This window comes from Thalassophryne amazonica, chromosome 14 (genome assembly GCF_902500255.1).
Source record: "Thalassophryne amazonica chromosome 14, fThaAma1.1, whole genome shotgun sequence".
NCBI classification, from domain to species: domain Eukaryota; kingdom Metazoa; phylum Chordata; class Actinopteri; order Batrachoidiformes; family Batrachoididae; genus Thalassophryne; species Thalassophryne amazonica.
In genome coordinates, this window is record NC_047116.1 from 7,710,045 (window position 1) to 7,736,861 (window position 26,817).

General features: G+C 44.1%; 1 protein-coding gene and 1 long non-coding RNA gene across 2 annotated transcripts; both read left to right on the forward strand.

The window, feature by feature from the left end:
• The first annotated feature begins 13,112 nt into the window (after nt 1–13,112).
• Nucleotides 13,113–13,483, forward strand: LOC117524593. The gene is made up of 2 exons (XR_004564804.1): nt 13,113–13,144; nt 13,417–13,483. It is a non-coding gene; the product is annotated as an uncharacterized LOC117524593 (long non-coding RNA).
• Nucleotides 13,484–21,032: 7,549 nt separating this feature from the next.
• On the forward strand, nt 21,033–26,054 carry LOC117525301 (olfactory receptor 1-like). Its single transcript, XM_034187134.1, has 2 exons — nt 21,033–21,988; nt 25,946–26,054. The coding sequence occupies exons 1-2, from the start codon at nt 21,033–21,035 to the stop codon at nt 26,052–26,054; spliced, it is 1,065 nt and encodes a 354-aa protein (XP_034043025.1).
• The last annotated feature ends 763 nt before the right edge of the window (nt 26,055–26,817 follow it).

Consider the following 26,817-nt stretch of genomic DNA (forward strand, 5'->3'; position numbering starts at 1 on the left):
ATCTCTAACGAAAACATTAATCTTCTCCCTTGTGGGATTAGCCATAAAAACTCTCCATCTCCATGTCGATTACGCGCACACATCGCGCCATGTAACCAAACAATTCACACACCAACCGAGTCAATACACTGCAAATTGAAGTGCTAACGTGCACAGCACGTCGCCCAACGCAACCATGTCCCCTCTATTCTATACCTAACTAACAAAACTCCAGCTAATTAACTTACCTAACTCTTCATGTGGTTTGGTGGCAGGATAATTAAGCACACAACCAGCGAGAAAACATTTCTCCTGGACTGCTCCAGAGAACACTGTAACACAGTGAACGCCAACCGCACCCCCACGACACTATCAAAAAAAGCCTCTTACCTTACCAGGAGACACAGCCACAAAACAGAGCTCAATACTCGTTCACCAGAAGCAACACTTCACTCACCTATATTTCCTCGGTTGTGTCCGTCAAAACACACCATGCCATCCAAAAAAAGAATACCAAACACGTTCCCGTGCATCCTCACTGCATACTGCGAGCATCCACACCCCACGCCGACGCACCTGCTCTCCTCAAAAGTAGGTCACAGCCAAACAAGCACAAACTACAAAAATATGACACGCAAAAACCCCAAACTTTACCACGCGCCACAACACGAGTCTAGGGAAAGCAAAACAACAAAAAACTGTTCAGACGAGCCCCCATTTGTAACAAATGGGGGCTCGTCTGAACAAAAAAACAACAAAAAGTTGAGGCATACATGGAAACAGGGGCGTCGGACTGGGGGGTAAAGGGTACTATGTACCCAGGGCCCAGAGCATGGGGGGGGGGGGGGCACAAAAAACTGGCATTAAATACATTTTTGTGTTGCATGTTATTAACATCCATACAATTCATGTTGTAAAATAATATAATTAGAATGAATGTATAAATGTTGCAAAACATAATTCTTCTCTAACAATAATATTGAAAGCTCTCTGAGGGCCCTTCCTACCCCTGCACAGTTGTACAATGGTTTAGTCCAGGCGCACAGGCGACCCCCCCCCCCCCCCCCCCCCCCCCCCCCCCCCCCCCCCCCAACACACACACCCCAAACAGGATCTGACAGAAAGAGGAGGTGTTTACTAGTGCTGAAACAACAAATCGATTTAATTGAGTATTAAAATAGTTGTCAACTAATTTAGTCATCAATTAGTTGTTAAGGGCCCTGTCCCACTGGCGTTTAGGAGGAATGCGCGCAAAAGTGGCCCACAGCCACCAAACAACCGTAATAACCGTGTACTATTCCTGTATGAGTCGGCCGCCATCCGAACACGTCCGTGATCATCGGCATGTCCGCAGCCAGGATTTTTGAGTGGCTCAAAAATCCTGCTGCGGATGAGATCCGCATCACTGCCTGAACACATACTGAAGACATACGCAGGACATACACAACCAACGCGCTGCATATCCCCTGTCATACGCTGATATTCGCAACTGACGGGTTGGTGCGGCTTGGCGGCGGACCAGGACAGCGTGCAAAACAGATATGACACATGCCCAGCACGGCCACATCACGGTCGCAAATGGTATGTCGCGCATGCAGACAGAGTGGGCACGGATGAAGCGAGTGCATCACGGCCGCTGTGCCCTTCATGGGGGCGCCTCCGCGGTCGCCTTTGCTTCTGTTCCCTGTTATATCCGCTTTTCTTCCTCATGTATTCGCTGATCCACCCCGGGACATTTGTCATTTCCGCCCACCTTTGTTGCGGACACTCAGCTTTTGTCTCCTCATTTCATGCGCAAATCCTCCTAAATGCCAGTGTGACAGGGCCCTAAATAACTTTGTTTTACCGCAAATGTTTCGTTTCTTCCATATAAATCAACCGTTTCTGCAGCGCGGCTTTGCTTTGAACCTTGAACCAATCGAAGCAGTGATTCACAGATCGAAGCACTGCGTTGATCTGCTGCTTTGTTGATTCAGTGTTTTATTGCGCTTAATCTTAATTTTTCCCCATTAAAACCCCAAAGAGCATATGTCTGTGAGTAATATGTAATATTTTTATGATAAACCGACCTGTTATGGTCTTCTGAAACAGTTGATAGATGTATTTTATAACTTAAAAACGGGACAGATGCTAACACGTTAGCATGTCTATGGGGTTTTCAAAGTTGAAGTTAGCATTAAGCTGTTGCAGCTGTCAGCACATTTGTTTTCTGTATAATAATTCATGGCTCAGCGTTTGTTGTTGTAAAAGAGTCAAATGTATTACAAATTGTAATATTTTATTCATTTATTTTTATTTATATATCAATAATAATAATAATAATAATAGAAACAACAACAATAATAGTAATAATCACTAATAATGCCACAATAAAGTTTTAGAGAAACGGACAAAAAGAATCTGATAAAACAAAACGGAAAAGATTAAACCAACTAACAATGAACATAAATAAATATAGAAATAATGTGTGGGTCGCCCGAAGAGGAGGTACTGTTGGCCAACACCAGAGGGCGCCCTGCCTGTAGACGGGCTTCAGGCACCAGAGGGCGCAGTTCGCCGCCAGGAGCTTCAGGGACCCTGACAGCTGTCACTCATCATCTCATCATGCCATCCATAAAAGCCTAGAGAAGACACCACACCCCTGCCGAGAAATCATCTGAAGTATTCAGGTAAACTCTCAGCCGTCTTTGTGTTTCGATCAGCTAAGCTTATTGTCGCAACGTATTTTGCTTCTAAGCTCGAAAAGCTGTTAATCTGTGTTCTGAGTTTGTAGAGATATCCTTTGTACACTCGCAGCTTGAGGCTGAGTTTGTGGCAGTCAAGAGGAGTTGGCGTTCCCGCTCCTCACTACTACATTAATTAGTGTGACATTGGATTCTGCACGAACACTGAGTTGAGAAACAGGAGGTGGAGGTGTTTTCTCCCCTTTATCAGAACTCTGCTGACTGTTTACTGAGTGTGTGCTCACACACCCACTCTTGACTGTTTCTGCTTCCTGCCAGCAGTACCCGATCTGACAGCTGGAGACGGTGGCCACCTGGTGACTCGGGACTTGGCGACTCCGGTGTGTTCCAGATCCATTGGCGGTGGAAATAGTGTGGGTCCCAACTCCTATCTGGACAGGCGTCTCCTATCCTCGAGCCTGCCCACACGACACCAACTGTATAATTGACCGTAGTATTGAATTGTATCTGTATCTGTTGTGCACATTTCACAACATTAAAAGTGTTACTTTCTATTTCCATTGACCGTTCATTTACGCCCCCTGTTGTGGGTCCGTGTCATTACACTTTTCACAACAAATAACTGTTTCCTGTGAACACAGAGTGACTCTTAACCCTCCACTTCATCCCTGTTTTATTTAAGTTTAATGACAATTTGTTTCGGTCAAACCACATCTAAGTTGTGTTTTTACACAAGAAGAAATTAAATGCAGTAAACTGCACATTTGTGTCTTTTTGCATGATCCATTTGCATGATTATTAAATATAACATATTACACTTTAGTCAGGACTTTAAAATACTTTCATGGACTCTTGCTGTAATATGTTGTCAGTGGTTGAGATAGTTGCTGTAGACATTTAAAAATGCTCATAATCGGGTGAATCCTGATGGAAATCACTTTGTGGTGTGTCGGCGATGTATGTATGTGCAAAATAAAACAAAACACTACTCCAGGTATGTTTTTGACGAGAATATAACATCATAGCTTTGTTACAAGGTCAAACATTGATGTTGTGTGACAAAGCCCTTTTAATAATAAGAAGATCATTTGTAACCTTCACTAATGCTGTTTCTGTACTATGATGAATTCTAAAACCTGACTGAAACTCTTCAAATAGACCATTCCTCTGCAGATGATCAGTTAGCTGTTTTACAGCTACCCTTTCAAGAATTTTTGAGAGAAAAGGAAGGTTGGAGATTGGCCTATAATTAGCTAGGATAGCTGGGTCAAGTGATGGCTTTTTAAGTAATAGTTTAATTACTGCCACCTTAAAAGCCTGTGGTACATAGCCAACTAATAAAGATAGATTGATCATATTTAAGATCGAAGCATTAATTAATGGTAGGGCTTCCTTGAGCAGCCTGGTAGGAATGGGGTCTAATAGACATGTTGATGGTTTGGAGGAAGTAACTAATGAAAATAACTCAGACAGAACAATCGGAGAGAAAGAGTCTAACCAAATACCGGCATCACTGAAAGCAGCCAAAGATAACGATATGTCTTTGGGATGGTTATGAGTAATTTTTTCTCTAATAGTTAAAATTTTATTAGCAAAGAAAGTCATGAAGTCATTATTAGTTAAAGGAATACTCGGCTCAATAGAGCTCTGACTCTTTGTCAGCCTGGCTACAGTGCTGAAAAGAAACCTGGGGTTGTTCTTATTTTCTTCAATTAGTGATGAGTAGTAAGATGTCCTAGCTTTACGGAGGGCTTTTTTATAGAGCAACAGACTCTTTTTCCAGGCTAAGTGAAGATCTTCTAAATTAGTGAGACGCCATTTCCTCTCCAACTTACGGGTTATCTGCTTTAATCTGCGAGTTTGTGAGTTATACCACGGAGTCAGGCACTTCTGATTTAAGGCTCTCTTTTTCAGAGGAGCTACAGCATCCAAAGTTGTCTTCAATGAGGATGTAAAACTACTGACGAGATACTCTATCTCACTCACAGAGTTTAGGTAGCTACTCTGCACTGTGTTGGTATATGGCATTAGAGAACATAAAGAAGGAATCATATCCTTAAACCTAGTTACAGCGCTTTCTGAAAGACTTCTAGTGTAATGAAACTTATTCCCCACTGCTGGGTAGTCCATCAGAGTAAATGTAAATGTTATTAAGAAATGATCAGACAGAAGGGAGTTTTCAGGGAATACTGTTAAGTCTTCAATTTCCATACCATAAGTCAGAACAAGATCTAAGATATGATTAAAGTGGTGGGTGGACTCATTTACATTTTGAGCAAAGCCAATTGAGTCTAACAATAGATTAAATGCAGCGTTGAGGCTGTCATTCTCAGCATCTGTGTGGATGTTAAAATCGCCCACTATAATTATCTTATCTGAACTAAGCACTAAGTCAGACAAAAGGTCTGAAAATTCACAGAGAAACTTGTTACAAGGTCAAACATTGATGCTGTGTGACAAAGCCCTTTTAATAATAACTCACTTAAAGAAATAATGGCAAAACTTAAGTAAAAACTTAAGTAAAAAACCCCAAAAAAAAACAAAATGATGAATCGAAAAAATAATCGACCGATAAACTGATTAGTAAAATAATTATTAGTTGCAGCCCTAGTGTTTAGGCTGAAATAAAATATGTCTTTCCTAAAAACTTAAAGTCTGGATTTCAAAAAAGAAGAGAAAAAAGGATGGAAAGAAAACTAAATGAGGGAAAGCAGCTGCTAACCAAATTCTTTGAAAAGAGAGGTGAGCTTGAAAACTAGCTATATTGAGTTGATGGTCTGGGGGACCAAACTGCACCATTTTCTAGAAACATGGTGCAATTTGATGCATTGCTGTGCATTTTAACAGACGGGAATGCACCAAATTGCACCATTTTTCTAGGAAATGGTGCAATTTGGTCACCCAAAATCCCCAACTCAATATTGCTCCCCCAGCTTTAAAAAGGGTTCTGACTCCCAGGTGTGATCTAAGGTACACATGATTTTAAAAAGAGCATAACAGTGGGGGGGGGGGGGGGGGGGGGGGGGGTGTCTTCAATATGGCTAGTACCTAGGGCCCAGAATTTGGTGCTACACCCCGGCACGGAAGCGACAGACTTTTCAAACCCTTGATAGGGCATTTATTTAAAAAATAAAAACAAAAGAAATGGAAAGGAAGGCGTAGTGGAATAAGCCAGAGGACCAAGCCAGGACCAAGCGCATGCGGCCACTCCCCATGCCGCGATTCAGAAAAGGAAGAACGCAAGGGAGAGAACAGAACTCCTCCATTTTATAGCACACAGGACAGGAAACAGGACCAGCGCCTCCCAGTGGCCGAGACCTCAGGACACACAACACACACACATTAAAGGCGCTTTTCTACTTCACAAAAGTAGCACTACTTGGCACTACTCGGCTCGACTCTACTCGGTTTTTTTGCTTTTCCATTAGGGTAGTATCTGGTACCGGGTCCTTTTTTTTAGTACCTGCTCGGGAGCGGTTCCAAGCGAGCCGAGCCGATACTAAAATGTGACGTCAACAGGCTGCCGGCCACTGATTGGTCAGAGAATGTCGTCACTGGAAGAGTCACGAGCGCGCCATCCGAAATGAAAATCAAAACCTGCCATTTATAAATAGTCACATTGCCGTTACAGCGACCGTCCTTTTCTTTCATTTCACGGCAAGTTTTTTTTTTTTTTTACTCGCACAAAACCACACCGTGGTCTGTGGATGAGCTGTGGACGTTTATGTTTGGTGACGGAGGAGAGAATAAAGAGAGGTGGATGAAGCGACCCGAAATAAGAAAATCTCCCAGTCTTTGGCTGCACACGGCTCACCGGACATTACAGCTACACAGAGAATCAAATCAAATCAAGTCAATTTTATTTAGATAGTGCCAAATCACAACAAACAGTTGCCCCAAGGCGCTTTATATTGTAAGGCAAGGCCATACAATATTTACGGAAAAACCCCAACGGTCAAAACGACCCCCTGTGAGCAAGCACTTGGCGACAGTGGGAAGGAAAAACTCCCTTTTAACAGGAAGAAACCTCCAGCAGAACCAGGCTCAGGAAGGGGCAGTCTTCTGCTGGGACTGGTTGGGGCTGAGGGAGAGAACCAGGAAAAAGACATGCCATGGAAGAGAGCAGAGATCAATCACTAATGATTAAATGCAGAGTGGTGCATACAGAGCAAAAAGAGAAAGAAACACTCAGTGCATCATGGGAACCCCCCAGCAGTCTAAGTCTATAGCAGCATAACTAAGGGATGGTTCAGGGTCACCTGATCCAGCCCTAACTATAAGCTTTAGCAAAAAGGAAAGTTTTAAGCCTAATCTTAAAAGTAGAGAGGGTGTCTGTCTCCCTGATCTGAATTGGGAGCTGGTTCCACAGGAGAGGAGCCAGAAAGCTGAAGGCTCTGCCTCCCATTCTACTCTTACAAACCCTAGGAACTACAAGTAAGCCTGCAGTCTGAGAGCGAAGCGCTCTATTGGGGTGATATGGTACTATGAAGTCCCTAAGATAAGATGGGACCTGATTATTCAAAACCTTATAAGTAAGAAGAAGAATTTTAAATTCTATTCTAGAATTAACAGGAAGCCAATGAAGAGAGGCCAATATGGGTGAGATATGCTCTCTCCTTCTAGTCCCTGTCAGTACTCTAGCTGCAGCATTTTGAATTAACTGAAGGCTTTTCAGGGAACTTTTAGGACAACCTGATAATAATGAATTACAATAGTCCAGCCTAGAGGAAATAAATGCATGAATTAGTTTTTCAGCATCACTCTGAGACAAGACCTATCTAATTTTAGAGATATTGCGCAAATGCAAAAAAGCAGTCCTACATATACTCAACAAAAATATAAACGCAACACTTTTGGTTTTGCTCCCATTTTGTATGAGATTAACTCAACGATCTAAAACTTTTTCCACATACACAGTATCACCATTTCTCTCAAATACTGTTCACAAACCAGTCTAAATCTGTGATAGTGAGCACTTCTCCTTTGCTGAGATAATCCATCCCACCTCACAGGTGTGCCATACCAAGATGCTGATTAGACACCATGATTAGTGCACAGGTGTGCCTTAGACTGTCCACAATAAAGGCCACTCTGAAAGGTGCAGTTTTGTTTTAATGGGGGGGGGATACCAGTCAGTATCTGGTGTGACCACCATTTGCCTCATGCAGTGCAACACATCTCCTTCGCATCATCCGTGAAGAGAACACCTCTCCAATGTGCCAAACGGCAGCGAATGTGAGCATTTGCCCACTCAAATCGGTTACGACGACGAACTGGAGTCAGATGGAGACCCCGATGAGGAAGACAAGCATGCAGATGAGCTTCCCTGAGACAGTTTCTGACAGTTTGTGCAGAAGTTCTTTGGTTATGCAAACCGATTGTTCCAGCAGCTGTCCGAGTGGCTGGTCTCAGATGATCTTGGAGGTGAACATGCTGGATGTGGAGGTCCTGGGCTGGTGTGGTTACACGTGGTCTGCGGTTGTGAGGCTGGTTGGATGTACTGCCAAATTCTCTGAAACACCTTTGGAGACGGCTTATGGTAGAGAAATGAACATTCAATACACGAGCAACAGTTCTGGTTGACATTCCTGCTGTCAGCATGCCAATTGCACGCTCCTTCAAATCTTGCGACATCTGTGGCATTGTGCTGTGTGATAAAACTGCACCTTTCAGAGTGGCCTTTTATTGTGGGCAGTCTAAGGCACACCTGTGCACTAATCATGGTGTCTAATCAGCATTTTGGTATGGCACACCTGTGAGGTGGGATGGATTATCTCAACAAAGGAGAAGTGCTCACTATCACAGATTTAGACTGGTTTGTAAACAATATTTGAGAGAAATGGTGATATTGTATATGTGGAAAAAGTTTTAGATCTTTGAGTTCATCTCATACAAAATGGGAGCAAAACCAAAAGTGTTGCGTTTATATTTTTGTTGAGTGTATTTGTTTAATATGCACATTGAATGACATATCCTGATCAAAAATGACTCCAAGATTTCTCACAGTATTACTAGAGGTCAGGGTAATGCTATCCAGAGTAAGGATCTGGTTAGACACCATGTTTCTAAGATTTGTGGGGCCAAGTACACTAACTTCAGTTTTATCTGAGTTTAAAAGCAGGAAATTAGAGGTCATCCATGTCTTTATGTATGTAAGACAATCCTGCAGTTTAGCTAATTGGTGTGTGTCCTCTGGCTTCATGGATAGATAAAGCTGGGTATCATCTGCGTAACAATGAAAATTTAAGCAATGCCGTCTAATAATACTGCCTAAGGGAAACATGTATAAAGTGAATAAAATTGGTCCTAGCACAGAACCTTGTGGAACTCCATAATTAACCTTAGTCTGTGAAGAAGATTCCCCATTTACATGAACAAATTGTAATCTATTAGATAAACATGATTCAAACCACCGCAGCGCAGTGCCTTTAATACCTATGGCATGCTCTAATCTCTGTAATAACATTTTATGGTCAACAGTATCAAAAGCAGCACTGAGGTCTAACAGAACAAGCACAGAGATGAGTCCACTGTCTGAGGCCATAAGAAGATCATTTGTAACCTTCACTAATGCTGTTTCTGTACTATGATGAATTCTAAAACCTGACTGAAACTCTTCAACTACCCTTTCAAGAATTTTTGAGAGAAAAGGAAGGTTGGAGATTGGCCTATAATTAGCTAGGATAGCTGGGTCAAGTGATGGCTTTTTAAGTAATGGTTTAATTACTGCCACCTTAAAAGCCTGTGGTACATAGCCAACTAATAAAGATAGATTGATCATATTTAAGATTGAAGCATTAATTAATGGTAGGGCTTCCTTGAGCAGCCTGGTAGGAATGGGGTCTAATAGACATGTTGATGGTTTGGAGGAAGTAACTAATGAAAATAACTCAGACAGAACAATCGGAGAGAAAGAGTCTAACCAAATACCGGCATCACTGAAAGCAGCAGCGATATGTCTTTGGGATGGTTATGAGTAATTTTTTCTCTAATAGTTAAAATTTTATTAGCAAAGAAAGTTATGAAGTCATTACTAGTTAAAGGAATACTCGGCTCAATAGAGCTCTGACTCTTTGTCAGCCTGGCTACAGTGCTGAAAAGAAACCTGGGGTTGTTCTTATTTTCTTCAATTAGTGATGAGTAGTAAGATGTCCTAGCTTTACGGAGGGCTTTTTTATAGAGCAACAGACTCTTTTTCCAGGCTAAGTGAAGATCTTCTAAATTAGTGAGACGCCATTTCCTCTCCAACTTACGGGTTATCTGCTTTAAGCTGCGAGTTTGTGAGTTATACCACGGAGTCAGGCACTTCTGATTTAAGGCTCTCTTTTTCAGAGGAGCTACAGCATCCAAAGTTGTCTTCAATGAGGATGTAAAACTATTGATGAGATACTATATCTCACTCACAGAGTTTAGGTAGCTACTCTGCACTGTGTTGGTATATGGCATTAGAGAACATAAAGAAGGAATCATATCCTTAAACCTAGTTACAGCACTTTCTGAAAGACTTCTAGTGTAATGAAACTTATTCCCCACTGCTGGGTAGTCCATCAGAGTAAATGTAAATGTTATTAAGAAATGATCAGACAGAAGGGAGTTTTCAGGGAATACTGTTAAGTCTTCAATTTCCATACCATAAGTCAGAACAAGATCTAAGATATGATTAAAGTGGTGGGTGGACTCAATTACATTTTGAGCAAAGCCAATTGAGTCTAACAATAGATTAAATGCAGCATTGAGGCTGTCATTCTCAGCATCTGTGTGGATGTTAAAATCGCCCACTATAATTATCTTATCTGAGGTAAGCACTAAGTCAGACAAAAGGTCTGAAAATTCACAGAGAAACTCACAGTAACGACCAGGTGGACGATAGATAACAACAAATAAAACTGGTTTTTGGGACTTCCAATTTGGATGGACAAGACTAAGAGTCAAGCTTTCAAATGAATTAAAGCTCTGTCTGGGTTTTGGATTAATTAATAAGATGGAATGGAAGATTGCTGCTAATCCTCCGCCTCGGCCCGTGCTATGAGCGTTCTGGCAGTTAGTGTGACTCGGGGGTGTTGACTCATTTAAACTAACATATTCATCTTGCTGTAACCAGGTTTCTGTAAGGCAGAATATGTTGTGTGGGCCGCCAGAAGAGGAGGTACTGCTGGCCCACCACCAGTGGGCGCCCTGCCTGAAGTGCGGGCTTCAGGCACGAGAGGGCGCTGCCGCCACGGACACAGCCGGGGGTGACAGCTGTCACTCATTAACTCTTGACAGCTGTCACCCATCTACTCTACATCATCTCACTCCATAAAGACCAGACGTCATCTCCACCTCGTTGCCGAGATATCGTACTTCTTTGGAGGTAATATCCTCAACCGTTTGTGTTTTGCAATATATCTGTATATTGTGGGCGTTTGCAGGAGTACCGGTTCCTCTTTCTGTGGAAGCTGAGTGAGTGCAGGACGGCACTCTTTTCCCCTGAGGAATCACTGCGGTACTCTACAGAATATTGAGTGAGAGGTGGAGGTGGCAGTCCCACCGTTGTTGTTACGGGGTGTACACACACCCACACTTGACTGTCTTTGTTCTTCGCCAGCAGTACCAGATCCGACAGTCGGGGACAGGTGATCACCAGGGGAATTCGGGACTTGGCGGCTCCAGTATTCACCAGGTTCGGTGGCGGCGGAAATCGTGTGGTTCCGGCTCTTCTCAGGACAGACGTCTTCTATCCTCGAGCCTGCCCACACGTCACCTTTGTGGATTGACTGTAATCATATTCTGAGATTGTCTGTATGTTCGTTGTGCACCTTCACAACATTAAATTGTTATTTTTTGGCTCATCTATTGACCGTTCATTTGCGCCCCCTGTTGTGGGTCCGTGTCACTACACTTTCACAACAGAATAAATCAATATGCTGATCAATTATTATATCATTTACTAACAGGGACTTAGAAGAGAGAGACCTAATGTTTAATAGACCACATTTAACTGTTTTAATCTGTGGTGCAGTTGAAGGTGCTATATTATTTTTTCTTTTTGAATTTTTATGCTTAAATAGATTTTTGCTGGTTATTGGTGGTCTGGGAGCAGGCACCGTCTCTACGGGGATGGGGTAATGAGGGGATGGCAGGGGGAGAAAAGCTGCAGAGAGGTGTGTAAGACTACAACTCTGCTTCCTGGTCCCAACCCTGGATAGTCACGGTTTGGAGGATTTAAGAAAATTGGCCAGATTTCTAGAAATGAGAGCTGCTCCATCCAAAGTGGGATGGATGCCGTCTCTCCTAACAAGACCAGGTTTTCCCCAGAAGCTTTGCCAATTATCTATGAAGCCCACCTCATTTTTTGGACACCACTCAGACAGCCAGCAATTCAGGGAGAACATGCGGCTAAACATGTCACTCCCGGTCCGATTGGGGAGGGGCCCAGAGAAAACTACAGAGTCCGACATTGTTTTTGCAAAGTTACACACCGATTCAATGTTAATTTTAGTGACCTCCGATTGGCGTAACCGGGTGTCATTACTGCCGACGTGAATTACAATCTTACCAAATTTACGCTTAGCCTTAGCCAGCAGTTTCAAATTTCCTTCAATGTCGCCTGCTCTGGCCCCCGGAAGACAACTGACTATGGTTGCTGGTGTCGCTAACTTCACATTTCTCAAAATAGAGTCGCCAATAACCAGAGTTTGTTCCTCGGCGGGTGTGTCGTCGAGTGGGGAAAAACAGTTAGAGATGTGAACGGGTTGGCGGTGTACACGGGGCTTCTGTTTAGGGCTACGCTTCCTCCTCACAGTCACCCAGTTGGCCTGCTTTCCCGGCTGCTCGGGATCTGCTGGATGGGAACTAACGGCGGCTAAGCTACCTTGGTCCGCACCGACTACAGGGGCCTGGCTAGCTGTAGAATTTTCCACGGTGCGGAGCCGAGTCTCCAATTCGCCCAGCCTGGCCTCCAAAGCTACGAATAAGCTACACTTATTACAAGTACCATTACTGCTAAAAGAGGCCGAGGAATAACTAAACATTTCACACCCAGAGCAGAAAAGTGCGGGAGAGACAGGAGAAGCCGTCATGCTAAATCGGCTAAGAGCTAATAGCTGCGCTAAGTTATCTAGATCAATCTAACTGCGCAGATTAAACAGCTAACAGATACAGCAAAACACCGCTGTGCTCCGGAACAGGAAGTGATACAATACCGCAGTGAGAGCCAACCACCAGTGCATGTGCGTGGAAAAGGAGGTAGCCTATGTTGAATAAGCTGAGAGAACAGCTGAAAAAGCTTAAAATTGATTACAGGACCACAATGACCGGAGTATGTCGGACCGTAAGGGCTGGAAACGGTTTGACCGCAGGAACGCTGTTTACGGACACCGACCGGTGAACACCCGGAGGCAGGATGACCGCGACTCGGCTATGTTGGAAGCGACGGATGGTAAGTGTTTTTGTGACTGTAGTCTGCTTGAAAGCACCGTTTAACATTACTTATCCCATTGGTGGGAAGCACACTTTAACAAACGAAGATTGTGAGTCTAAACTTGTGTTAAAGTAACATCGTTGTCTCATGTATGCGGACACAGTGAGCTAGCTGACTGCTAACTAGCGAGCTAGCTAACTCCGTGCTCCGCTTTAAAGTATTAACGTCTGACAGAAAAACACCTCAAGTCAGCAAGACAACAAACGTGTACATTTGACTCATTTAGTGCCATTACGGTGATGTGTTTTTTTTTTTTTTTGACATGTCGCCATTTTGTGTTTTTGCTGGAAGAATCTAGTTCCATAAGTGAGGAGGGTTCGACCAGCAGCTTCAACATCTGTATCAACGTCCAGCACCACACAGCAACGTGTCATCACAGGTAAGAATAACGTGTCTCACATCACCTTAACTTTCCCAAATATGATATATATACAGGGTTAGCCCCCCCTTCAGAAAAAAACAAAAACCCAGAACCCATAAATATTGTAATAAATCCCACAAAGGTCCAGCAAATTTTGCTGGACCTTACCAAAGTTTCAGTTATCTTGGTCGCTTTGCATAAAAGTCATGTTCTTTCAAAATGATGCTCCAAATGATCTGATTTGTTGGAGGATAAGTTTGAAAGAACACAAATTTTATGCAAAGTGACCAAGATAACTGAAAGTCTGGGGAATGATCATACAGAGACTGAAGTTGTTTTTTTTTTAACTTGCTTTCCCATTTCTACCTTCATTATTGTCCAGGCAAGAGGTAAAGGAGACTGTTCCAGCAGGAGAATCTCACCATCTTGAGTGATGTTGAGGCTGAAGCTGAACTGGGCCCAGTGTGATTGACACATCTGACTGATCCTTGAGGAAGCAACGGTGGTGGAAGCTGCAAGTAATCAGGCATTTAATCAGGCATATACATATATATATATATATGTGTGTGTGTGTGTGTGTGTTTGCATATATACACACATAGTCACACTTTTCAAAGATCTTCACACTATATTCTCACGCATACATCATATATACAAATCATACTTTTTAGACGCCTGCACTCTGTGCTCTCACGTGCACACACTCATACACATGCATTCATCAGTGGTGGGTACAAACTTGCTTTGATAAAAGCCATTTCTTTGTCAGCTGTGCAAACGTTGGAAAAGTTGTACATTATACAGTTATAGACTTTTAATTTCGGTGTACCCGTGATTATGCAGACCTGGTCAGGATGGAGTTCACCGAGACCTTGGCCGAGGCGAACTCCATCCTGACTCCATCCTCCATCCTGACCAGGTCTGCATAATCACGGGTACACCGAAATTAAAAGTCTAAAAAAACAAGAAAATTGTGAGTTTGTCAAACATAATAAAACTGAAACATCAATCTCAAGTTTCAGCTTTTTATTATTACTGTCATACTGCACCAACAGGCCCAAAATACTTCTCTAAAGCCTAAAGCACAATCTCTAAAGCCCCTTTCACACCGGGGCTGCTTTGAGCTTCCTGTGGTGTCATGACGACGCAGGAATGTCTGTGTCAGGTGCAGCAGGAGGCAGAGAGGAGGTGAAAACGCAGCCTGCAGGTTCTTTGCACAGAAGAATCAGAGTGCAGTTTAAATTCTAGTTTATATTTGTGCTGAGCTGCAGGTCTGCGCTTTGAGTTATAGTTTAATCTTCCTACTACTGACCGCGAGATGCGCTGTGCGCACGCGCCGCGAACGAACCCTCTGTGAGTGGAGTTGTCTGGAGTTATACTTGATGCGGACATGTCCTGTCAATCAGTCTGTGAGTAGGACTTTTTAAAAACATTTGTGAGAGAAAACCGAGGCTGCAGCCAGCAGCGTTTTTTTTTTTCTGTGCCCTTACTACATTATGTACACGGCGTCGTCATGACGACGCACGATGCAACTCGAAGCGGGCCCAAGTAGGCGTTGTCTGATTGGTCGTTATCGTTAGAAAGCGTCATTCGATTGGCTAGTAGTCCGCTGCACGTGAGGTGTACTCGACTCCCCCACCGGTGTACTCGGCGTGAGGTACACCTCAGAAAGTGGCGAATGGGCCAATCAGAAGCCGGCAAAATGACGTACCATATAATAATTCATTATGTCGTTGGTAAGATATTCCACTGACTAGAGGCAACAACAGAAAAGGCAGATTTGGCAAAAGAGGTCCTACATTTAGCGATGCTGCACTCTCCTCTAGAGGTCGCCCTTGTAGCTCGAGTTGTTCTTTCTGAGCACAATGTGACAAATCTTCTTAAGGGAGGAGCAGCCATATCATATATGATTTTAAAGAGTAGACAGATATTTGCATGCATTATGTCTACAGGAAAGCCATCACACTACAAGTTCACACCTTCACCCTTATTTATTTTAGTTATTTCCACTCTGTCATGTAAACTACAATTTATGTGGTGGAAGTGACATCAGCTGGCCGGGCCAGCTTCACACTGGTCGGTCCTCATGAGGGCATGAGCACCCGCACACGTGTACTGTGTGTCCTGCAGCTGAGCTGCAGGACACAGCGGTCATCTGTTTCAGTAGCGCACTGGACAGCGACGGGACTGCAGACCCTCAGCCACAGCTGACAATGATGGATTCATGGTGTGTGTCTGTGTGTGTTGGGGACGGACACACTCCACAAGCCATTTTGTGTGTGTGTGTGTGTGTGTGTGTGTTGGGGGGGGGTGGCACAGTCACACCCAGGTTTGTCGTTATGTTACGGCACTTTCATGTGGCACATAGACACTTTTCACAGGTAGGTCGAATGTGGCCGTCTGCAGTCTACTATCATACCAGGTGCGCGAATAGCCACGCCTTTTGTAAGTGCCCAGCGACCAGTGTTAGATGTTCATGTGTGGCACCTGGAATATGGCCGACACCTGAAAAGAGGGGGATCAAATGAGAACACGCAGGGCATTCGCTGTCTTTCGGCCGCTTGTGTGGATGAATGGTTGTGGCGACAGGTGTACCAGACATTTGAGGCGGCTCCGATTTTTCACGAATGGCATGCAAGTCCTCTTTCGTGGGCTAGTTGGCTTCAACCATGTGATGTGCGAAGGGGCCCTAATGATTGTGTATCATCCTCTCTTTAACCACTGATACATGGAATAAAAATAAAAGAATTTTCAAAACACCTGAAGATGTTTTTTTTTCTGTCAACAAAATGAAGTAATGTGTCAACAGTTACAAACGATGCTTAATGTCATCTGCAGTGATGAGGTAATAATGTACAGATTTGTTCATTTACATGGGCTGCAAAATGCAGAAATTTCAAATGACCACACTCTGCGCTATAACAGTGTAGGTCACAGACCCACACAGAGTTTTACTCTTTCAGCACCTCGGACAGCAGCACAGCTCAAAGCTCATATCAAAAGGATGCATCACATCCACACAAGCTATTTTCATTGTTGTAATACTGAATGATTTTGAAGAATAAAGCTGTAACAAAAATGGCTGTTTGCCATACTGCTGCAACATCTGAGGGTCATGGACCTCGACAGGCAGATGATCGAACGTGATGAGAGGCACAAAGTGATATTGTCTGTGCTAATACAGGAGCACAGACATCGGAAAGCGAGGTGTGGCAGAGACAATTGTGGGCCTCATTTCATGTGCACTCCTGGTTTGCATCACATACTCGCCAGGAGCGATTGATTTGTGCAGACCACCTGCGTCACAGGGACGGCCCGTACTTCTGGATAATGAGGGTGTTAATTTTAATTTCACACACACTCCACAAGCACTACACATAGACTGACTGCATGCGTTACACATACGCTTGGCACAGGCTGATGGCACAATATTCCCCAAGCCTTGTACACGAAGGCCATGCTGCCTGTACGTGATGAGTACCAGGCCCATACTCTTTCACAAACTTTCCCCCGGATGCCTGCAAGATACGAGGTCTGTTAGAAAGTAATGGACCTTTTTATTTTTTGCAAAAACCATATGGATTTGAATCATGTGTGATTGCATCAGCCAAGCTTGAACCTTCGTGCGCATGCGTGACTTCTTTCACGGCTGTCGGTTGCGTCATTCGCCTGTGAGCACACTTTGTGAGAGGAATGGTCCAGCCCCCTCGGCGGATTTTCATTGTCAGGAAAATAAACGAGGGACTTGCGCTTTGCTGTATCAAAATTTTTTCAGAAACTGTGAGAGACAGCCAGGTGGAAACCATTTGGAAACTTCAGATGGCTTTCGGTGAAGATCTTATGGGCATCACACAGTTTAAGGAGCATTACAACCGGTTTAATGACAGCCCGCAGCGGCTGGGGGCGCGCTGAGCTTCGAGCAGCCATCGACAGGCTGAAACGACCAGATCATTTCCAAAGTGAAGGCTGTGTTGATCCGGGATGTCGTCTGACTACCAGAGAAATGGCAAGAGAGGTGGACATAGTACTTTTTCGGCACATACACTGTACAGGAGATTTTGTAATGAAAGACGTGCAGCGGAATTCGCGCGTCAGGATGGAGCCGCTAATGGCGAAGAACAAAAAGCACCTCCGTGTTGGAAGTCTCACGGGACATGCCCAGCTCTTCCACCATTCGGAAGATTCAGATGGCTTTGGGTGGCTTTTCAGTCGAGTGAATATCCGAGAAATTGTCGAAGAGCTGAACATGTCACATGTCCTGTGAGACCATTAGCGGCTCTGTGGCGAATTCCTCCACTCCTGTTTTCATGACAAAATCTCCTTTAACAGTGGAATGTGCCGGGAAAGTGCTGATGTCCACCTTTTCTGCCATTTCTCTGGTAGTCAGACGACGTCCCGGATCAACACAGCATTGAGTTTGGAAATGATCTGGTCGTTTCAGCCCGTCGATGGCCGCTCGGAGCGCGGCGCGCCTTCCGCCATTGTGCGACATCTTTAAACCGGCTGTACCACTCCTTAATCTGTGTGATGCCCATAAAATAGTCCCTGAAAGCCATCTGAATTTTCCGAATGGTGTCCACCTGTCTGTCTCTCACAGTTTCTGGAAAAATTTGATGCAGCGCTGCTCCAGCCGTTCAGACATTTTCCTCACAATGAAAATCCGATGAGGGGGGAGGACCAGTGGTCACTCAGAGTGCTCACAGGCGAATGACGCAACCGACAGCCGTGAAAAAACTCACACATGAGCACGAAGGTTCAAGCTTGGATGATGTAATCACACATGATTCAAATCCATAAGGTTATTGAAAAAAATAGAAAAAATAAAAAGGTCCGATACTTTTCTAACAGACCTCGTAGGTACAACCTGCCACTCCCTGTGGCACGTGCATGTCCAACACACTTGCGGTGGGTTGTGAGTGAGGATACAGATATCGCAGGCATTCATTCATCAAAGATGTTTGCACCCTGGAGTCATGAGACTTTACAGTAAGTGAAGCAATCAAATGCCACAGATTTGTGAGCGTCCTATGTATTTGGGGTGTTTGCAAGACTGTAACTGAGACAGCGATCAAAGAGACACCCGAATATCCTCACGGAATCTAACACTCGATTCAGTTATAGAAGAGGAATTAATGAGACATTCAGGCATCCAATCTTATCGAATCCAAAACTGCCACCATAAGACAGGCTGTGCCAATGTCTGAAACGGAAATACTACAACCCCTGGCAAAAATTATGGAATCACCGGCCTCGGAGGATGTTCATTTAGTTGTTTAATTTTGTAGAAAAAAAGCAGATCACAGACATGACACAAAACTAAAGTCATTTCAAATGGCAACTTTCTGGCTTTAAGAAACACTATAAGAAATCAAGAAAAAAAAATTGTGGAAGTCAGTAACGGTTACTTTTTTAGACCAAGCAGAGGGAAAAAAATATGGACTCACTCAATTCTGAGGAATAAATTATGGAATCACCTTGTAAATTTTCATCCCCAAAACTAACACCTGCATCAAATCAGATCTGCTCGTTAGTCTGCATCTAAAAAGAAGTGATCACACCTTGGAGCGCTGTTGCACCAAGTGGACTGACATGAATCATGGCTCCAACACGAGAGATGTCAATTGAAACAAAGGAGAGGATTATCAAACTCTTAAAGAGGGTAAATCATCACGCAGTGTTGCAAAAGATGTTGGTTGTTCACAGTCAGCTGTGTCTAAACTCTGGACCAAATACAAACAACATGGGAAGGTTGTTAAAGGCAAACATACTGGTAGACCAAGGAAGACATCAAAGTGTCAAGACAGAACGAATGGGAGGAAACTGGAGTCAACGTCTGTGACCGAACTGTAAGAAACCGCCTAAAGGAAATGGGATTTACATACAGAAAAGCTAAACGAAAGCCATCATTAACACCTAACAGAAAAAAACAAGGCTACAATGGGCTAAGGAAAAGCAATCGTGGGACTGTGGATGACTGGATGAAAGTCATATTCAGTGATGAATCTCGAATCTGCATTGGGCAAGGTGATGATGCTGGAACTTTTGTTTGGTGCCGTTCCAATGAGATTTATAAAGATGACTGCCTGAAAAGAACATGTAAATTTCCACAGTCATTGATGATATGGGGCTGCATGTCAGGTAAAGGCACTGGGGAGATGGCTGTCATTACATCATCAATAAATGCACAAGTTTACGTTGCTATTTTGGACACTTTTCTTATCCCATCAATTGAAAGGATGTTTGGGGATGATGAAATCATTTTTCAAGATGATAATGCATCTTGCAATAGAGCAAAAACTGTGAAAACATTCCTTGCAAAAAGACACATAGGGTCAATGTCATGGCCTGCAAATAGTCCGGATCTTAATCCAATTGAAAATCTTTGGTGGAAGTTGAAGAAAATGGTCCATGACAAGTCTCCAACCTGCAAAGCTGATCTGGCAACAGCAATCAGAGAAAGTTGGAGCCAGATTGATGGAGAGTACTGTTTGTCACTCATTAAGTCCATGCCTCAGAGACTGCAAGCTGTTATAAAAGCCAGAGGTGGTGCAACAAAATACTAGTGATGTGTTGGAGCCTTCTTTTGTTTTTCATGATTCCATAATTTTTTCCTCAGAATTGAGTGATTCCATATTTTTTCCCTCTGCTTGGTCTAAAAAAGTAACCGTTACTGACTACCACATTTTTTTTCCTGATTTCTTATAGTGTTTCTTAAAGCCAGAAAGTTGCCATTGAAATGACTTTAGTTTTGTGTCATGTCTGTGATCTGCTTTTTCTACAAAATTAACAACTGAATGAACATCCTCCGAGGCCGGTGATTCCATAATTTTTGCCAGGGGTTGTACAAGCCAAATCCAAACTGTTACCACTGCACTGATACAAAGTCACCGTAAAAAGCACTTCAAGGTCCTGGAGTGGCCAAGTCAGTCTCCAGACCTCAACCCCATAGAAAATGTGCTGAGGGAGTTTAAAGTCCATGTTGCCCAGAGACAGCCCCAAACCATCACTGCTGTAGAGGAGATCTGCATGGAGGAATGGGCCAAAATACCAGCTACAGTGTGTGCGAACCTGGTGAAGACTTACAAGAAACATGTGACCTCTGTCACTGCCAACAAAGATTGTGTTACAAAACAAAGATTGTGTTACAAAGTATTGAGTTGAACTTTTGCTATTGACCAAATACTTATTTTCCACCATAATTTACAAACAAATTAGTAAAGAAATCCTACAGTGTGATTTCCTGGATTTTTTTTCTCATTTTATTTCATTTCATAATATCACTGTGTCATGATTCACACTGTCATACTTCAGGCCTCCACAGTTTGATGACGTTTACATGTTGTTGCTCCTGGTGAAGACTTTAATTAGGACCACAGAGGATGATTCTGGCTCAATAAAAACCAACAGCTTACATTTAGAACTCTGCAGATGAAATTTGTGAATTTCTCTGTCAGGCAGCAGTGAGACAGACAGACTATTATCTTGGTGGTGATACTGGATTTAACAAACACTCACTGATATCAGACCTTTTCATGTTCAAACAATGATGAATGAGGAACCAAATGTAACTTATATAACTCTTAGTGGACATGTTGAATTGCACAAATACAGGTACCTTTACTTTACCATCATGTTTATTGCATATCTTCTAATAATCTGCTGTAATTCTACTATTGTTTGTCTGATCTGCATTCACAAAAACCTCCATGAACCAATGTACATTTTCATTGCAGCTCTGTTGATGAACTCTGTTCTTTTTAGTTCTGCTTTCCACCCAAAGCTTTTATTTGATTTTTTATCTGATAAACAGATCATTTCATATCCAGGCTGTTTGTTTCAGTCGTTTCTGTTTTACGCTTTAGGTGGTTCTGAGTTTTTCCTCTTAGCAGCCATGGCTTATGACAGGTATGTGTCTATATGTAAACCTCTGCAGTATCACACCATCATGAGACAAACAAACATCATTATATTTCTGGTTACAGCTTGGATTGTGCCAGCGTGCCATTTTCTGGTAAACACCACACTGAGTGCCAACAGAAAACTTTGTAACTTTACTTTGAAAACAGTTTATTGTAATAACATAGTGTTAACACTTCCATGTGAGAGATCAGCAGTAATAATGACAAACGGCATTTTTGTTTTGCTGAATCTTGAAATTTTCCCTGTCTTATTCATACTTTTTACATACATAAAGATTCTCAGAATCTGTTCCCAAAGCAGAGCTCATGTGAGGAAAAAAGCTGCAGAGACCTGTTTACCCCACCTGCTGGTGTTAATCACCTTTTCATTTATAATTGGATTTGATTTCATTGTGATTCGAATGGAATCACTTATTCCCAAAACCTGTCGTTTAATAATGTCTTTACAAGTTATTGTGTATCATCCTCTCTTTAATCCACTCATATATGGACTCAAAATGAAAGAAATTTCAAAACACCTCAAGAGGCTTTTCTGTCAAAGAAAAAGGAAACAATATATCAACAATTTTAGCTCATATTTAAAGTCACCTTCAATGATATTTATTTTGCATAGATTTAATTTCTGTGAATTTATGTCTGGCACATTTGAAAGAAATTTCAAAACATTCAGTGAAATCAAACCATTTTATATAAAAGGGGCACAGCATCACATTCTGGGCCCTAGGTACTAGCCATATTGAAGCCCCAACCCCACACTTCTTTTTTATTAATGCAAACATCAAATTTCTAATGCGTAGTCAAACCAAGTCTAAATCATGCACACCTTCGATCACACCTGGGAGTCAGAACCCTTTTTAAAGTTGGGGGAGCAATATTGAGTTGTGGGGGTCTGAGGTAACAAATTGCACCATTTTCTAGAAAATGGTGATGGGATGAATCATATTGAATCGTATCGTCATGTATTGCTATATGTATCTATGTATCATATCGCTGGCAGTGTATCGAGATGCATATTGAAACACTGTCAGTGAAGAGATTCACTTCCCAAATATACATATGCACGCGCGTGTGTGTATACACATATACGAGGTCTCTTAGAAAAGTATCGGACCTTTTTATTTTTTGCAAAAACCTGATGGATTTGAATCACGTGTGCTTGCATGAGCAAACCTTGAACCTTCGTGCGCATACGTGAACTTTTTTACACCTGTCAATTGCATCATTTTCTGGTAAGCAGCCTTTGTGTGAGGACATGTGAGGTGCTCTTGTCGGATTTTCATTGCAAGGAAAATGGCGGAACGACTGGAGCAGCGCTACTGCATCAAATTTTCCCAGAAACTGGGTGACAGCCAGGTGGAAACCATTCAGAAGATTCAGACGGCTTTCGGTGACGATACTATGGGCATCACACAGATTAAGGAGCGGTACAATCGGTTTAAAGACGTCCGCACAACAGTGGAGAGCGAGCCACGCTCCAGGCGGCCATCAACACATTGAAATGAACAGATCATTCCAAAGTGAACGCTTTGGTGATGCGGGAACGTCATGTAACTGTCCCAGAAATTGCGGAAGAGGTGGACATCAGCACTTTTTCCAGTACATTCCACTGTGACAGAAAATTTGGCCATAAAAAGAGAGGCAGTGAATTTCATGCTGCTGCTGACGGCGGAGCAAAAGCGCCTCCGCGCTGAAGTCTCGCAGGACATGCTGTGACATGCCCACCTCTTCCACAATTTCTCGGATAGTCGCACGACTGAAAAGTCACCAAAAGCCGTCTGAATCATCCGAATGGTTTCCACCTGGCTGTCGCCTAGTTTCTGGCAAAATATGATGCAGCACTGCTCCAGTCGTTCCGTCTTTTTCCTTGCAATGAAAATCCGACAAGCACACAACATATGTCCTCACACAAAGACTGCTTACCAGAAAATGATGCAATCGACAGGCGTGAAAAAGTTCACGCATGCGCACGAAGGTTCAAGGTTTGCTCATGCAAGCACACGTGATTCAAATCCATCAAGTTTTTGCAAAAAATAAAAAGGTCTGATACTTTTCTAACAGACCTCACACACACACACACACACACACACACACACAAAATTAGGCAGGTGCATAAATTTGGGCACCCCAACAGAAAAAAATACATCAATATTTAGTAGATCCTCCTTTTGTAGAAATAACAGCCTCTAAATGCTTCCATACATCCATCTATCCATTTTCTTCGTCTTCATCCGAGGTCGGGTCACAGGTGCAGCAGCTCAAGCAAAGCCGCCCAGACCTCCCGATCCACATACACCTTCCCCAGAGGAGCTCTCCAGTACTCTGGAATAGACCTTACCGGGGAGGCTGAGGAGTGTGATCTCCCTGTAGTTGGAACACACCCTCCGGTCCCCCTTCTTAAACAGAGGGACCACCACCCCAGTCTGCCAATCCAGAGGCACTGTCCCCGACCGCCATGCGATGATGCAGAGACGTGTCAACCAAGACAGTCCCACAACATCCAGAGACTTAAGGTACTCCGAACAGATTTCATCCACCCCAGGAACCTTGCCACTGAGGAGCTTTCTGACCACTTCGGTGACTTTGGCCTGGGTGATGGATGAGTCTGCCTCTGAGTTCCCAGTCTCTGCTTCCTCTTCGGAAGACTTGATGATGGGATTGAGGAGAGCCTCGAAGTATTCCTTCCACTGCCCGACAACATCCCCAGTCAAGTTCAACAGCTCCCCACCCGCACTGTAAACAGTGTTGTGGAGAGCTGGTTCCACCTCCAGAGGTGTCGGATGGTTTGCCAGAATTTCTTTGAGGCCAACCGATAGTCCTCCTCTATGGCCTCCCCGAACTCCTCCCAGACCCGAGTTTTTGCATCTGTGACCGCACAGGCTGCAGCACGCTAGGCCTGCCGGTACCTGTCAGCTGCACTTATGGACACCCTTGTGCTTGAACATGGTGTTTGTGATGGACAAACTGTGGCTAGCACAGAAGTCCAACAACTGAACACAACTTGGGTTCAGATCGGGGAGGCCATATTTCCTGATCACCCCCCTCCAGGTCTCACTGTCGTCGCCCACATAGGCGTTGAAGTCCCCCCAGAGAACAATGGAATCCCCAGTCGGAGCACTATCTAGTACCCCTCCCAGGGACTCCAAGAAGGTCGAGTACTGTGCACTGCTGCTTGGCCCGTAGGCCGAGACAACAGTGAGAGACCTGTCCCCAACTCGAAGGCGTAGGGACGCGACCCTCTCGTTCACCGGGGTGAACTCCAACACATGGCAACTGAGCTAGGGAGCAATGAGCAATGCTACCCCCACCCGCCACCTCTTCTCGTGTGCAACGCCAGAAAAATGGAGCACCCAGCCCTCTCCAGGAGTTGGGTACCAGAGCCCAAGCTGTGTGTGAAGGTGAGCCCGACTATCTCTTGTCGGTATCTCTCAACCTCCCTCACAAGCTCAGGTTCAGCAAAGTGACATTCCACTTCCCGGCTATGAGCGCAAACCGGTGTTCTGTCGAGATGAGGTGTGTGCACCTCATCTCGACAGGTCGAGCGGAGGTGCGCCGTCAAGATGAGGTGCCTCGCGTAACTGCAGATGCGTGCACTGAAAAATTACTTGACGAAGTTCGCTTATTTTGATGGGCAAGTAAATGTATAAAAATCCGAGAAGAAGACCGTAGAGCATGTCCATAACTAATGTAAGCGCTAATCAATGTAGCAGGCGATGCTACAAGTTTACAAAGCCACATCCTGAGTAAAATAAAGCCTTTTAAGAGAAAGGGTCTGTGCTGATTGTCTGAAACGGACTTGTGCATTTAAAGTGAAGCAGTTTGCTCCACTGGCTGTTCTCCACCTCCGCAGATGAAGCGCACTTCTCGGTGGTGGGTAGAGGAAAAAAACAAACAAAAAAAAAACTAAATGCGCATGCGCAGTTGCACATCGAGCGAGTTGCATCATCTCCACATGTGCAGTTGGGCGACACACCTCATCTCGACAGGTGACGTCTTCAAATCTGGGGTAGAGCGATGTGCGCATGTGCACGCATGCGTAGTAGCACGATGCACCTCATCTCGACGTTCACCTCATCTCGACGGGACACCGGGCCGCCAGGCCACCCGCCCTCGACTGTCACCCAGTGCTCTCTACACCGGACCCCCATGGCTCCTTCTGCAGGTGGTGAACCCACAGGAGGGCGGGCCTACATCACTCTTTCAGGCTGAGCCTGGCCGGGCCCCGTGGGCTAAGGCCGACTTTGAGGCACTCATGAGCGAGCCCCAACCCCGGCCTGGCTCCAGGGTGGGGCTCCGGATACACCATACCGGGCGAGGTCTCGGTCCTTGATATTATACTAGTCATGGGAGCTTCTGAACTGCCCTTAGCATGACCCATCCTCTAGGACCTGTTTGCCATGGGAGACCCTACCAGGGGCACGAAGCCCCCAACAACATAGCTCCTAGGATCATCTAGTTGTGCAACCTCCCCCACCATGAAAAGGTGGCAGTTCGAGGGGGAGCTAAACGCTTCCTATAGCTTCTAATGAGAGTCTGGATTCAGGTTGAAGGTATTTTTGACAATTTCTGACGATGACATCATCATCTTCTCTTACCGCTTCCTGCATCACCTGTCGAGTACGATGACTCCTGCGTTCTTTACTGTTGACTGAGTGTTGACTGTTGCTGTTCTACACCCTGAGTCTTGTCCTCGCTGCCACATCGTCTTCCGAGTCCTCAGACAGACCCGGACTGAGCTCTGCTCGCTCACACCTCAAATCACAGAGGCTGTACCAGGAGAATAAAAAAAGACCATGTATTGCTTACAGTCGCACCTTCCAGTGCTGCTCATCCCAAAGCTGCTGAACCCGGCGTTGTGGTTCAACCATACCATGTTCATGGGCTTCTACCTGCTCAGCTTCCTGCTGGAGAGGAAGCCCTGCACCATCTGTGTCTTAGTCTTCACGATTCTAAACGCTTCCTATAGCTTCAAATGAGAGTCTGGATTCTGGTTGAAGGTATTTTGGACAATTCTTCTTTACAAAACATCTCCAGTACAGTCAGGTTTGTTGGTTTCCGAGCATGGACAGCCCGCTTAAAATCACACCACAGATTTTCAATAATATTCAGGTATGGGGACTGAGATGGCCATTCCAGAATCTTGTACTTGTTCCTCTGCATGAAAACCTTAGTAGATTTTGAGCAGTGTTTAGAGTTATTGTGTTATTGAAAGATCCAGCACTGATTCATGAGCATTGTTCTCAAGAATCTGCTGATATTGACTGGAATCCATGTGACCCTCAACTTTAACAAGATTCCCAGTACCTGCACTGGCCACACAGCCCCACAGCATGATGGAACCACCTCCAAATTTTACTGTAGGTAGCAAGTGTTTTTCTTGGAATGCTGTTCTTTCTCTACCATGCAAACTGCACC